This window comes from Molossus molossus, unplaced genomic scaffold, assembly GCF_014108415.1.
Source record: "Molossus molossus isolate mMolMol1 unplaced genomic scaffold, mMolMol1.p scaffold_m16_p_10, whole genome shotgun sequence".
Classification (NCBI taxonomy): Eukaryota; Metazoa; Chordata; class Mammalia; order Chiroptera; family Molossidae; genus Molossus; species Molossus molossus.
In genome coordinates, this window is record NW_023425345.1 from 64,922,113 (window position 1) to 64,933,928 (window position 11,816).

At 48.8% G+C, this 11,816-nt stretch overlaps 1 protein-coding gene across 1 annotated transcript; it reads right to left on the reverse strand.

The window, feature by feature from the left end:
* Window positions 1-356: 356 nt before the first annotated feature.
* Window positions 357-10,124, reverse strand: DYRK2 (dual specificity tyrosine phosphorylation regulated kinase 2). The gene is made up of 3 exons (XM_036251711.1): window positions 9,661-10,124; window positions 8,967-9,115; window positions 357-2,143 (listed from the first exon to the last, which is right to left on the reverse strand). The coding sequence occupies exons 1-3, from the start codon at window positions 9,707-9,709 to the stop codon at window positions 536-538; spliced, it is 1,806 nt and encodes a 601-aa protein (XP_036107604.1). The 5' UTR covers window positions 9,710-10,124; the 3' UTR covers window positions 357-535.
* Between the last annotated feature and the right edge of the window lie 1,692 nt (window positions 10,125-11,816).

The window sequence follows — 11,816 nt, forward strand, 5'->3', positions numbered from 1 at the left end:
AAAGTATCTCTAAGGTGCAATTTTCTTAGAACATCATTTTCAATCTGACCATTCTCTTCCCACCATAACTACCACCCAGATAACCTATGCAAAACAGAAGTAGGACATTACACCTGTGCGTGAACCTGGAGCAGAGAGAGAGAAGGGGGTGTCTTCGGGCAATCACCTGGAGGAGAATATACTATGAACCATAAAAACATAGTGAATGTCTTTGACACCAATCTGTAAATGCATGGCAGTCATGAAGTAATCAATGGCCGGCCACTGATGTTTATTACTCTGCCACACTAAATACAGTAAGGCTCATCGTACTTTTAGAACACAAAAACAGTTTCAGAAAGTATAAAAACTTAAAGCATTGTCCCCATGTATTTTATAAAAACAAAACAACTTTCTTACATTAAAATAAGTGCTGAAGAGATACAAATGAGTCGAGTTATTGAGCAAATAAAAACAGGTCTGAGCTACTCCTTTTCAACCCAATAAGGCTCAGCAACATTGTATCTTTCAGATTACCAGCATCGGGGGACTCAGCTCAGCTAACAAGTTTTGGCAAGACTGTCCGCTGCTGAATATTCCCATTGGCATCTGTCATCTGTGCCAAATTAGTCCTCAGTTTGGAAGCGGAGCTGGAAGGTGGAGGTAACTTGGAAATGGAAGTGATAGCACCAGAGCCCTCGGTTATCCTCTTCACCGCCGTCTTCTCCCCCACCGGAGGCTTTGGCAACCGCCTCCTCAGCCAGGGGTGCCGCAAAGCCTGGCCAGGGGTCATGCGGACCACAGGATCCCATTCTAAACACTGTTTCAAGAAGTCAAGGAAAAGGGGATCATCACACCCCTTCAGTGCATTCCCCCACTCTCTGCTCTCTGGTGGGCCCCTCAGTTTTCCTCTCCGGGAACGGCCTCCGTTGAGAACCACAGAGCCGTCTGAGAGAGTCGTGACAGTGCAGTACCGGGGATAACCCTTGGAGCTCACGAAATTTTTGGCTCGTTTAGACGCATCCAGCAGTTTCTGGGAGGGCATGCCCAACAGCTCAATCATACAGGCCAGCTGGTCCCCTTCGTCTTCCCCAGGCAAGAGGGGGTACCCGGTCAGGAGCTCTGCTAAAATGCAGCCCAGGCTCCACATATCGATGGGCATGCCGTACCTGGCGCCAAGGATCACTTCCGGAGCCCGGTAAAAACGGGACTGGATGTACGTGTAGACACGCTGATGCTCGTAACAACTGGAGCCAAAATCGATCACTTTGATACCACTTCTACCCTGCTGCTTTAGTAAAATGTTCTCGGGCTTAAGGTCACAGTGAATTATTCTGTTTTTGTGCAAAGCATCCAAGCACTGCAGAATGGAGTGGGCAAACTTTCGAACCAAAGGCAGGCTGAAGCCCTGGAACTTATTCTTCTTGATGAGCTCATAGAGGTTCATGCTCAGCAGCTCGAACGTCATGCAGATGTGGTTGCGGAAGGTGAAATTCTCCAGCATGTGGATGACGTTCATGGTGTTGTCCTTGTCCTGCTTCCGCAAGTGTTCCAGGATCCGGATCTCCTCCGCTGCCTGCCGGTGGAAGCGCTTCTCGTTCCGCACCATCTTCAGGGCCACGTGCTGGTGGACTTTGTGATCATAGGCCTTGACCACCTGCCCAAAGCTTCCCTTCCCAATGACCTTGAGGACCTCGTACCTGTAAGCCACATGATCATGGGGCACTTGCACATATGATCCCTGGTCATCATCATAGCCACCGTTGTTGGGCCCACCTGTCATGCCCTGGCGCTTCTTTGCATTTGGACCCAAGAAGTATATTTCAGGGTAGCTGAAAATCTCGTGGTGTTCAAAGGTGGTCAGTTTTTGCATGTATTGCTTCATTGCTTGTTCAGGCGTCATGGGGGTGGCCTTCACCTTCCCCATGCCTTCCATAGACTTCAGAGAGGTGGAGCTCCCCTGCCGCCGATGGATGCTGTCCAGCTGCCGCTCTGGCACCACCGGCAACCCCGTTTTGCCCACTGTTGTAAGCCCATTAGGTTGTGTCGTGAGCACTGTCCGCTTGTTACTGTTATCCTCAAACAGCTGCTGCACCTGGATCTGTCCGTGGCCATGGCTGCCGACATGGAGGTGATCATTCATCGTGTGCTTACTGCCACCAATCTGGAATTTGGAAAGGAAACATGAATAGAATAGAAGAGGTCTGTCTATTCAAATGGGATATTTTATAAGTAAGCCCCCCAACCCTCATTTACCAAATCCAACTTGCTTTGAATTTATAGTCAAGTGTCAGGTTTACTAAGCGGAAAGAGCTGTGTGTCCAAGAGGAACCTCATGAACACCCTGACAGGGACAGTGGTTATGATACCAATAGCCTCTTACAAAATAAAAAGGTTAGTTGTCTTGGTAAGGCTATAAAACCTGGAATCCTGAAAAAAGGACCCCATAAATGCTGCACCTAACAGATGAGCAGTTTGCTGTACATATTAAGGGTACTGAGAATAAAGTCCTGGTGGAGGCAGAGAGTATCATTCTTATTCATTATACTCTACCTAACATTTAGCACACAGCCAGCACATCACAGGTGCTCCACTCAATCCATAATTGATATCAGATGAAAAAGGATACTGAGAAAGCATGCACACATCGACTCTACACTGGCTCCACCTCCCCAGGTCCTGGCGCCTTTCACACCTCCTCTTATAGCTTCCTGATTACCACAGGGCAGGGACCCAGCCTGTCTTGTTCACTTCTCTTTCTCCAACGTTTAGCTAGCTCTATTCTGAAAACACTAGTATGTTCATTCCCAGTCTTCACTACTTGGAAATCTGATTATACCTAAGAAAACTCATGATCCAGTGGCAAAGAAAACTGCCCTTTCAGGCTTGAGAGATTCCACGCAGATATGCACTGCAGTATCTTGCAAACCCCTAACCTATTTTTAAAGTTTCTGGGCTTCACTGACTGTGATGACCATTTAAGGCCATTCAGCCCAACAAACCAACCATCATGCTCTTTTGGGCCTTCCTCTGGTCAATGGCTCAGCTCTCAAGACATGTATTTCTCTGGGCTACTGGGATACTCAGCTTTCCAACAAGGAATACAAAGTAGCGATTTCTATTTTCAGGCACACATGCCATCCCGGAATGTTCCTGTCTAAACAAAAAGGATGGTGTAAACCAAGCCCCCTCCCCCACCTCTACTGAGATTCTCATGGGATTTCCTTCCTTTTGCATTATTGTTGCAAAGAGGTGAGGGGTGGGAGAGGACTAACAAGCCAAGATCCCTCTCAGTTAGGAATTCTTGCCACCTTAGACAACCACCCCAAGTCTTAAAGCATCCCACTGGATGATTTCTACATGAAATCTTAAAGATCAATTTGTTATTCATAATCCATCTCATTCACTCCACCACTGTTAACTGAGGTCTAGTCACTAAGTGGCAGTCCCTGACCTCTAGAAGTTTACAATAATCTAGCTGAAATCTCTACCATCAGCACTTTTTCTATTATCTCCTCTTCAGGCCTACCTTTTGGGCTTTATATACCACTATAAGCACAAAAGTGCTCTGCACATGTAATATAATAATTCAGGAAATGTTTCTGAACATTTAAACTATTAAAAGGAAATTTCAAGACCTTCACATGTTAAATGACACATGGCAAGCGCAGTAACTATGTGAGGAGTGATGTTTGTGTTCTTCAAAACAAAGTAGAATACAGTCTACTTTGGGCATGTCTGAAGTGTGATTTCATAGACTGAGAGATTTTATTTCTCAGACAGATTTCTAGAAGACTTCTGGTTGATCCCTTTGATTACATACACAGCAGATATTCCAAGCTAAGTGAACTTATCTTCTGTAAGGGTAGCTGGACAGGTTATTTTATCCTTGTTCTATGCCAAAAGCAAGCAGCCCATGAAAACGAGGAAAGTCCTGGGTATATATAAAAGTAGTACAGGTTTGCCCACTGCCTTTGTTCCCAAGGCTCACTCTCTGCACCCCTCCTCCCCACTGTAGTCTTTCAAACACCATGGAATAAAAGGACCCAAAATTGGAAATATTAGAACCACTCTCTTTAGGTCAGTATGGAGAGATTTCAGAAGAAAAACCTACATTACCAGTAAACAGGCTACAAAAAGCATGAGATTTCATTAGGGACAAAATTAACTTTGGGGCTTTAGGAACTCCTAAAAAGATATAGCAAAGTAAAACATTTTGAGCATCTGAAATGGACTTCAGTTTCTGCGATAGCAATTTTAATGTTCTGCATAATTTTAAATATAATTACAAAAGTTAGTGACTAGTACTAAAGAGAGCTTAGCCAATTAACTTGATCACTTCCTAGCTTTCCGACAGTCTTCTCTTTCTTGGTCTCCTCCATAGTATTACCTATTAGTTCACCAACCCATAGATGGGTTCAAAGGTTCCACAGGGTTCAAGCCTCAACTCACTCCCATACCTCTCCCTGGTTGACCATGATCACAACCGTCCATGGGCTGACACCTGCCACATCTGCTCCTCCAGCTCAGACCTGCCCAAGCTATGTCTCCTGAGGTCAAGACCCATGTGTCCAACCACAGATTAGCTGCCTTTCCGAAGGCAACTCGAACTCAACTCATGGTTTTTCTACCAAAACCGTTTCTTCCTTCTTAACCCTCAATTTCTGATAAACAAAAGACTTCACCATCACATAGCTACTCAAGCTGTATACCTGGACATCCTCCTCCATGTCTTCCTCATCTTCCCAAGTCATCCTTAGGTCTCATCATTTCTATCTCCCCTCACACTCTGGTTGTCTCTCACTAGGACGACTGAAACAGCCTCCTAACATGACCCCCTTGCTTCTGAGTCTAGAATCCCTCAAATTTCTTCTCTCCACAGTGCTCCTAGAGCGACTCTCTAAAGGAGTCCCTCTGACACTGCCCTGCTGGTTTGCTCAAGGCCCACACTGCACCCATTTCTAAAGATAACAGAACTCACAGGCAAGAACATGAGATTCTAAAACATAGAGCCTAAATGACCCGAGTCTTTCCGACCTTCACTATTCTGTCCGAGAGTCACAAAGCTGAATTAATTCCCTGAGACCTGTGCAAACACCATTGCTTTCTATGCTCCTCTGCTTTTGATGAGGTCATTCTCATCATGGTTAGGAGTCCAGGGTTTCCAAGTAGACACACGGGAAATGAGTCTCAGCTCCACCACTGATTAACAGTGTGACCTTGGGCAAGGTACTTAGTCTCTGGACCACAGTGTCCTATCTGAAAAAGGAAGGTAACGAAGATACCTCAGGGGGCTCTTAGGAGGATTAAATAAAGTAAAACGCATAAAGTGCTTAATATAGCACTGAGTAAAAGAGGACTATTATGATCGTCCTTTCCTTCCTAAACACATCTAAACCGTAAACTCCTAATCAACTTTCAATGCCCAGTTCGATCCTCACCTCTTCTGTAAAATTCCCTTTCCCTTCTACTGTGCTGATATATTGTAACACATTTCATCTTACTGCAAGTGTTTTAACACCTGATTTACCCACCTGGCTGTGAGCAGTTCCCGGGCAGGGTATATCTTATCTTTTTAAGTCCCTATTGATATAAACCCAAACATACGGTAAGCACTCATAAATCTGTTGAATGGAAAACGGCATGTCAATAAATCCTTGTTATATCACACCTGAGTTATTCTTGAGAGGTACCTTTGTACCTTCATAAGAAAACTTTAAGTTAACACCCAGGGAATTGCAAATTGTCCCTAGTGACCCAAGTCACAATACGTTAGGCTTGCAGTGAGTACATCAGCAGAGGCTTGGGGGCAAATGGCAGCAGTTACAAAGCACCTGTAGCAGACACATCAACAGAACACCTATAAGCAACATGTAGTATCTTAAAAACTTTCCAGAGCTTAAGGAGATTCACGTGAGAGGCTCTGGTAAAGGGGGACTTTGAGTCTCAAACACTGTAAAACTTTTAAAATCAAAACCAAACTTGGAAGCACAATTAACTGGCCTATGCGGGGGGGGGGGGGGGTGGGCAAAAAAGCCAAAACATTTCCAGAATACTTATGCCAGGACTAAATTGTAAACTGAAGGATACTGAAAACCTCTCCCTCAGCCTCCTGAGCCTGAGATTGTGGCTTATTCCTGTTTGCCAATGCTTTCCTAGCACAGAACCTGTCCTCTTAAAAAATACACACTGAATGATACCTACAATGCATGAGTTAAAATGGAGAGACCTACAAAAGCCTTCTCTGACCATGAAATAGGTTAGTATTAAAAATTAGGTAAGAACCATAGTCTAACCAGTTTGGTAGTTTTAATCTTGCCAATAGTAAAATGGAAAACAGCAGATATTTCACTGTGCTAACATTTCTGGGCGTTTCAAAACTTCTCTGAAGTCATCTTAGAAATGTTGTATATAGTGTTATGGGAATAGAACCGAGTCCAAAAGGATTGGAATTTTAGCTCCTCCTCAAACAACTGATGGTCTGTGTGGCCCTGAGTCAAATGTCTACTTCTTCTTCAAAATAGTACTATTTTTAATAGGAATATTCATTCTTCTCCAATTACTTCATAAAGGTAAAACTGGTAACTTGAAAATGCTTTAAACATTAGAACACTTATAAAAGTGATACCATACTAATATTTGGGAATTAAAAAATAAGTATATTACTATCTCCCACACAACAAGAAAAGAAATAAACTAGTAGGGAAAAAAAAGATAGTTATTGGATACACTCTTAGGACAAACAGAGATAAACAAAATGACTAAGTGTACAATAATAATCCATAGAGATAGGAAAAAAAGAGCAATGGACTAATACATTCCAAAGTTCATAATCTTTACAATCATATATCCACCTACTATATCATTTACAAGGGAAAATATGGGCAGGCTCCTATGACAAGATCATTTTCCTCTCATTAATGCCCTTTCCTCCACTCATTCTAAAACAGCTTTCCCCAGGTGCAACTGCTGTGGAAATGAACACTTACAAAACTCTGAAAGCCATATGGGAATAAGGATCTGCAAAGGTTCTGGCATTTATAGTGAAATTAATATAATTTCCTAGAATTAGCAGTTCAAGCATATGTGGAAACTAGACTCTGGAGCGCCTGGTTTTAGCTCCAGCCTTGATATGAATTGGCCAGGGAATCTTGACCAAATCAGTTAACTTGTCAGTTTCCTCGTCTGTGAAATGAAGGAGTAGACCACATAAATGCTGTGGTCCTTTTATACGTTCTGTTCTAGGAAATCTGTGATGTTGTGCAAATAAAATCAAAGCTAAACAACAAAACCTCAAATCACACTTCCAAAACCAAAGCTCTAAAGATTAACAGCATCCTGACGTTTATAGGTAAGTTAAAAATAGGTAAATCAGACAGATACCACAGCAAAATACAAGCATCCCTCATAAGGAGTCCTAAGAAGCACCCTCACATCTTTTCATTTTGGGTCCACCACAGACTATTCTTCTAATGAGCACCTTTCGTTTTCTCTAATTTCATTACGATCAAACAAAGCCAACCCTCATAAAACTGGAGTCCAGATGCAAACCAAGTATTTTTCCCCAAGTAACACCAAGTCATGTGATTATATCCACACATGGGAAAAAAAAATAGATGTTACGTTTTCCAAATTGTCAGGTAATTCCAAACAAATAAACCCAAACTCTTAAAAACAACAGCAAGTTCTTAACTAAATGTCACTGTGACAAGAAGATTCAACCATAAGAAATCACCCAGCCTACTGACAGATGCTCTCCCACCATCAACGGTCCAACACAGATTGGTTAAACTTCTGTGTAATGAATTCTTAGCCCATGGGTGTAAATGTGTCAGGAAAGAGAAAGTGAGAGAGAAGAGAGAGAAATAAGTAAGAATAACAACAACAAAACATTTTCCTATGGAACTTGTACACATCTGTCCAGGTCTCAGAGGAGAGACTCCACTCTAGCCATCCTCTCATAAATTCTCCCCTAATAAACAAATTTCTCCATACTACATCACGCTCAAAGCTGCTCCTCTGTAGGCTAGAAATGGTCTTTTCTACAAAACTCAACTTTCATTTGACAAACAAAGCTGAATCCTTAGCAAGCATCCTAGAGAACCATCTTAGGCAGTTACTCTGGAGATTCATTTGGAAATAAGACCTGGGAAACCTTCACCTCTTCCAAGTGCACACCTCCTCTAGGCTGGCAGTCACCATTCAAGGGCCATCTTTGGGTTTGAGGAAAGGTACAAGCTGAAGTCAAATCCAGCTGGCCAATCTCTGCACCCACAGACTCCCACTGGGCCCTCACTGGGATACCAGGTACCCTTCCTTTCCCACCTCCAAAGCAAAGCTGGCCCCTTGCTTTTAAATAACATGCAACTGCAGAATCCTACAGGGTGGCTTGTTGTTCTGACTGCTGCTGTGGCTCTTATTTTTGTTAATGTTAATTACAATTTCTGCTGTGCTCAAACCTGTAGCACTCATAAAACATGCTTCCACACGCGGGGGACAATTGATGGTGCTCCCTGTTGGCTGGAGACAGGCCTGGGAGGCTCTTTGAGGGATCGATTTTCCGGGCAGGACTGCCTGGCTGTCCCCTAACACATATCTGTTTCTATAAATACCCACTATCCAACGTGGGGGGAGGAGGGATGTTTACCGGGTCAGGGAAAGGAGCTCTGGGAAGCAAGGACAAAAAAAGAAGAGGGAAAAGGAGGAAGGAGGCAAGGAGGGAAGTTCAGAGGAAGAGGAGCGAGGGGTGGGCGGGCTCCGGAGGGGAAGTGAGGGGCCCACGCCACGAATCTTCCTTTGTGGCTGCAGCTTTGGGCTCGCCCAAGTTACAGAGGGCGGCGTCCAGGAGAGGCTACAGGCCAGGGGCGTGGAGACACAAGCTTTTCGACCTCTCTTCTCCAGGCACCAGAACCCCACAAATCCGGGTGTTTATGCCCCGTGCCCCCTCCCTCACCCCTTCCCGAGGCCGCTCGCGGGCTGGGTCTCACCGTGTGGGCTGCGGCGGCAGCGTTGCTGGCCCGGAGGGGCGGCAGGGCGATGGGGGAGGGCGGGCCGGTCCCCACTCCGCTCCGGGGTGGGCCCGTTCCGAGCCCCGGGGAGGCCTGAAGCTGACGAACGGCGCTGTCCCCTCCTCGGCCTGGGAGCCACGCGCGGGAGGAGACAAAAGAGGGTCAGGGGGGAGAAAGTCACCCAGACCCGGTGGCCCCGCCCCACCCCTCAGGGCAGCGAACCCCTCTCTCTTTGGGGGAGACACGGAGACAGTGAAAATGGGCGTCCGGGACACGGATCCCCAGCACGCACCCAAGGGCTGGGCTCGGGCAGCTGCAAAGTTAAGTCGAGCCCGGGTGCGCGAGTTCGCGACCCGGCGGGGAGCCGCGCTGGGCCGGGCTGGGCGGCCCACGTTGCAGGCGGCCGCAGGCCCGGCGCGGGGTGCTTTGCCCGCCAGGGCGCCACCGCCTCGCCAAGCCCGGGACGGTGGGAGGCCAGGGACAAACCCCACCCAGCAGGGTCGGAGGGCTCCCTCGGAGCGGCCTCGGGGACCGCGTGCAACAATGAGCTGAGCCGCGGCCAGGGCGCGCCGTCCGCCCGGGGGCCCGCCGCGGCGAGACTTTGTTCGAGGTCCCGCAGGCAGCGGCGCCCGCGCCACGAAGGCTGGCCCCGGGGTGGCGCGGGCCTCCTTACCGCTCGGGTAGGCGGCGGGAGCGGCGGCCAAAGGTTTCCTGGTTAACATGGCCGCTGGAGAAGAAAATGCATTTCAGGGCTGCCGTCTCCGCCGCCGCCGCCCGTCCTGCTGCTACTTCTCGCGGCCGCCGCCGCCGCCGCCGCCCGGTCGCCCTTCTCGCAGATCTCCAGCGCCTCCTCGCCGCCTCGCGTCAGCTACTGCCGGACACACACAGTCCGCTGCATCCCCTCGGCCCGAGCCCGCCGCCGCGAGCCCCCCGCTCTCCTCGCCGCCGCCGTCCTCCTCTTCCTCGGGCGGCGGCAGCACCCCCCGGCCCGTGCACATGCCTCGCCCTCCCCTGCGCCGCTGGCTCCCCGGTTCGCTCACATGGGGCGCGGGGCAGCGGGCTGAGCCGCGAGGACCGACTCGCTCCGGAGCCTCCTCCCGGACTCTCGCGCGCGCGCGCCCCCGCGCACACTCGCACAGGCGCCCGAGAGCGGCGCGGCGGGGGAGGGCGGCCCCGCCCCCGCTCCCAGTCGCCGTGGGTGCAGGCCCCGCCCCGGACTCCCCCGGCCCAGCCACACACACTCGCGCACACTCCACCCCCACCCCGCCACCCACCGGAGTCCCTCCCCCCACCCAGTCATCTGCATGGCCACCCCTTCACTCCCCGGAAAACTCCGCGGCCTCGGCTCGCCCTCCGCCTCCCCCTTCGGCCATCTGCACCGCTCCCCTCGGCTCCGATGCCATCGACCTTTTCCCCACCTCGGCCTCTCCAGCCCCTGCAGCACCCCTCCCTGCCTTCGGCCCAACCTACCGCTTCTAGCCTCCCACCGCAGTCACTGCCGAGACCCCTCCCCTTCCACGCGCGCCCCCAAATACGAACGTATTTTCAGCTTTCAAACCTAATGGCTGCTCAGGAATGGCTGTCCCCCTTCCCGGTCCCTGTGGCTTAACCACTCCCTCTCCCCAATTTATCTTGTAAATAACTTAGTTGTGCGAGGGTCACCTCTGTAAGTCAAGCCCGGTGGAGGGCCGCAGTTTAGCCTGGTGACCCCCGAGCGTGGGCGAAGGAGGGGGCCTCTCTCACCTCCACCTCCACCACACACTCCCTCCCGATTTACTGCCGCCAAGTGACCGCTCTCGCGTCTCTCGGACCAGGGGAGGCAGAAAGGCGCGTGTGGACCGCTGCCGGGTAAGCAGTTGGCTGTGGGTTGCTAGGCAAAAATAAACATCAGACACACCTCCCATTTCCTTACAACTCGGAGCCTTTCCCCAGCGCGGCCAGTGGGAGAGAGACACACCTTCCTGTAAACTCACCGCAGTAAGGGAACGACACCTTTCATTCCTCTCATCCCCAAAGACAAGTCTCTCTCCCCTTCCCTTCCAAGACGCTTGGGAAATTTCCCTACCCTTTTAACTTACTCTCTACAGCCTCTCTTTTCCTTGCAGACTAAAAGACTGTTTGCCCACATCACACCCATGCCTCGCCTGTATGGGGCATATGCCTGTCCAAAGGTCACAGGTTGTCACTTCAGCCATGGGGGGAGGGAGGGAGGGACAGGGGAAACCGGGCAATTCCCGTTGACTGAGTTCAAAGCTATGCCTTGCATTCCTTCCCAAGACGTGCCAGGTTTCTGAAGTTCACCTGGGGACCTGGGTACATTATACTCTGCCTTGGGTGTCTGCCAGTCAGCCCCAGGATGGACCACGTTTGCAGGCCTAGACTAGTGCAGATTCAAATCAGAAGAAGGCCACCTCCTGTGCGAGTCCCATCCTCCCTACTGTTTGCAAATTGTCATAGCAACCTCCCTGAAAGATCACCCTCAGCTTTGTACAGATGCCAAAAACCGAGTATTGCAAAGGTAAAATGTGACCCTCTCAGAGTCTCTAGGGCTCCTACAGGGGTATTAAGGATAGGGGACATTGGCAGAGGAAACAGGTGGCAAAGAGTACTTTGCCTACTATATATCCCTCCAAAATATCCTTTTGGTGACTTCTAATAAAGAAGAACCACACTGAAATAATCAATCCAATAATATGCATTTAGAAGAATGATAACCTGATTCAGCCCCAGAAAGAAATATTCCCCTCTGCTTATCATCAGGGACTATCACATTCAAATTCACTTAGGGAAACATATTTAATGTTCAGAATTAACTAGTGAAAAGGAGCT

What these genes read in the sequence shown, in the direction of transcription:
- DYRK2 (XM_036251711.1), bottom strand. Translation starts at nt 9,709, where the DNA reads ATGTTAACCAGGAAACCTTTGGCCGCCGCTCCCGCCGCCTACCCGAGC. An exon ending in TCCCGCCGCCTACCCGAGCG is followed by an intron (nt 9,116 to 9,660) that starts GTAAGGAGGCCC and finishes CGTGGCTCCCAG; the next exon opens with GCCGAGGAGGGGACAGCGCC. An exon ending in CTGCCGCCGCAGCCCACACG is followed by an intron (nt 2,144 to 8,966) that starts GTGAGACCCAGC and finishes TCCAAATTCCAG; the next exon opens with ATTGGTGGCAGTAAGCACAC.